This window comes from Anneissia japonica, unplaced genomic scaffold (assembly GCF_011630105.1).
Source record: "Anneissia japonica isolate Jap-2015-1 unplaced genomic scaffold, ASM1163010v1 scaffold36255_len1315_cov197_single, whole genome shotgun sequence".
In the NCBI taxonomy this organism is placed as follows: Eukaryota; Metazoa; Echinodermata; class Crinoidea; order Comatulida; family Comatulidae; genus Anneissia; species Anneissia japonica.
The window spans coordinates 1-1315 of NW_022755175.1; the positions used below are offsets into that span (position 1 = coordinate 1).

At 30.3% G+C, this 1315-nt stretch overlaps 1 protein-coding gene across 1 annotated transcript; it reads right to left on the minus strand.

Moving 5' to 3' along the window:
- Positions 1 to 43: 43 nt before the first annotated feature.
- Positions 44 to 790, minus strand: LOC117123345 (zinc finger protein 593-like; the record flags this gene model as incomplete). The annotated part of the gene is given in 1 exon segment (XM_033269232.1): positions 44 to 790. A coding segment is annotated over 1 exon segment (153 nt), but the record flags the coding sequence as incomplete, so codon positions are not given.
- Positions 791 to 1315: the final 525 nt, after the last annotated feature.

Genomic DNA, 1315 nt, shown 5'->3' on the forward strand with positions numbered 1-1315 from the left:
AGAGACGAATCAGATCTCTCAACACATCTAATTCAAATTGCAATTATATTTTGTTGTAATGAATTCATTTTATTGTTTATGAATGCATATGTTTTAAAAGATACATAACACATGTACATCTTCAAGCTTAGAAGAAAAAATAATAACAAGTACTATACGTATTTCAAAGAGACAGTGTTTAGCAAATATTGGTTTATAGCCAATTTGTTTGTTATAATACAAGCAGATACTAAAAGTATATTAACTATATTCCTCTAAGTATTATGAACAAATAACTCAGAATTTAATATTTGCTGGTGACAAAAGTTTTATCTTGATTAAAAGTATGGTTTTGATGAAAAATTATAAAATAGGATTTTAGTATATAAGTGAGTGATTCGCCACGTACAGGAGGACCATGGAACAAGCAAGGTAACCATAAAAGCTACAGTGGTTTGCTGTGTAGCACTGGAAGTGCCCCCAAGTTCAAGATAAACATTATTTACAGTATCCAATGTAAAGTTCCATACCAGATATTTTATTTTCTTACAGATGGTGAGTTTTACACATTGGGTTTTTTCAATGCTTGATCATGAATGGTGGCGACACCAATTCATCTGCTGATAATATTTTGCTGCCTTCGAGACATAGTCTACGTTTAAACATCTTGCATCTTGGTGTCTGAAGATTCATCAGTTCCTTTTTCTTGTGACTTGATGTTCATCTGTTTCCGTGGGTGATATGAGCCCATACCTGCGGCGGCCTCTGCTTCTTTCTCTGTGTAAGGTTCCGTTTGTAATGCCTTTAACCTAGTAAAATCAATTTGATTGCATGTTGTATAACTGAGAACTTATTATATCTTGTATAATTAAAAAATATTCAAACTTCAGATTTTTACCAAGGGTTAACTTTTTTAGAGCTAATGCTGTTGGAATAATAATATGGTAACTTTTATTGAGACAATATAATAAATTCGCTTATATATTTCTCAATGCGCTTTTCACTAACTAAAGATGGGAGGAAATACAGAATAAATAGAAAAATAAATATATAGCTTAACTGCACAAAGTCTAAATTGTAAAATCCATTTGTATAGAGATATTGAAATCGACATCAATGGAGATTTCATATCATTTCATTTACTTAATCAGACATGTGCCTTGGGGTCCCAAAAGCAACCACCATGACAAAAGCTAAAGGGGAATAAAATAAAAAATATAGAATAAAACAAAAACAAAACAAAAACAAAAAAAAACAAAAAAAACAAAAAAAAATATATATATATATATAGCTTGATAAAGACTTATAGTCGAAAGTACTCGCTAACTCTGAAAAT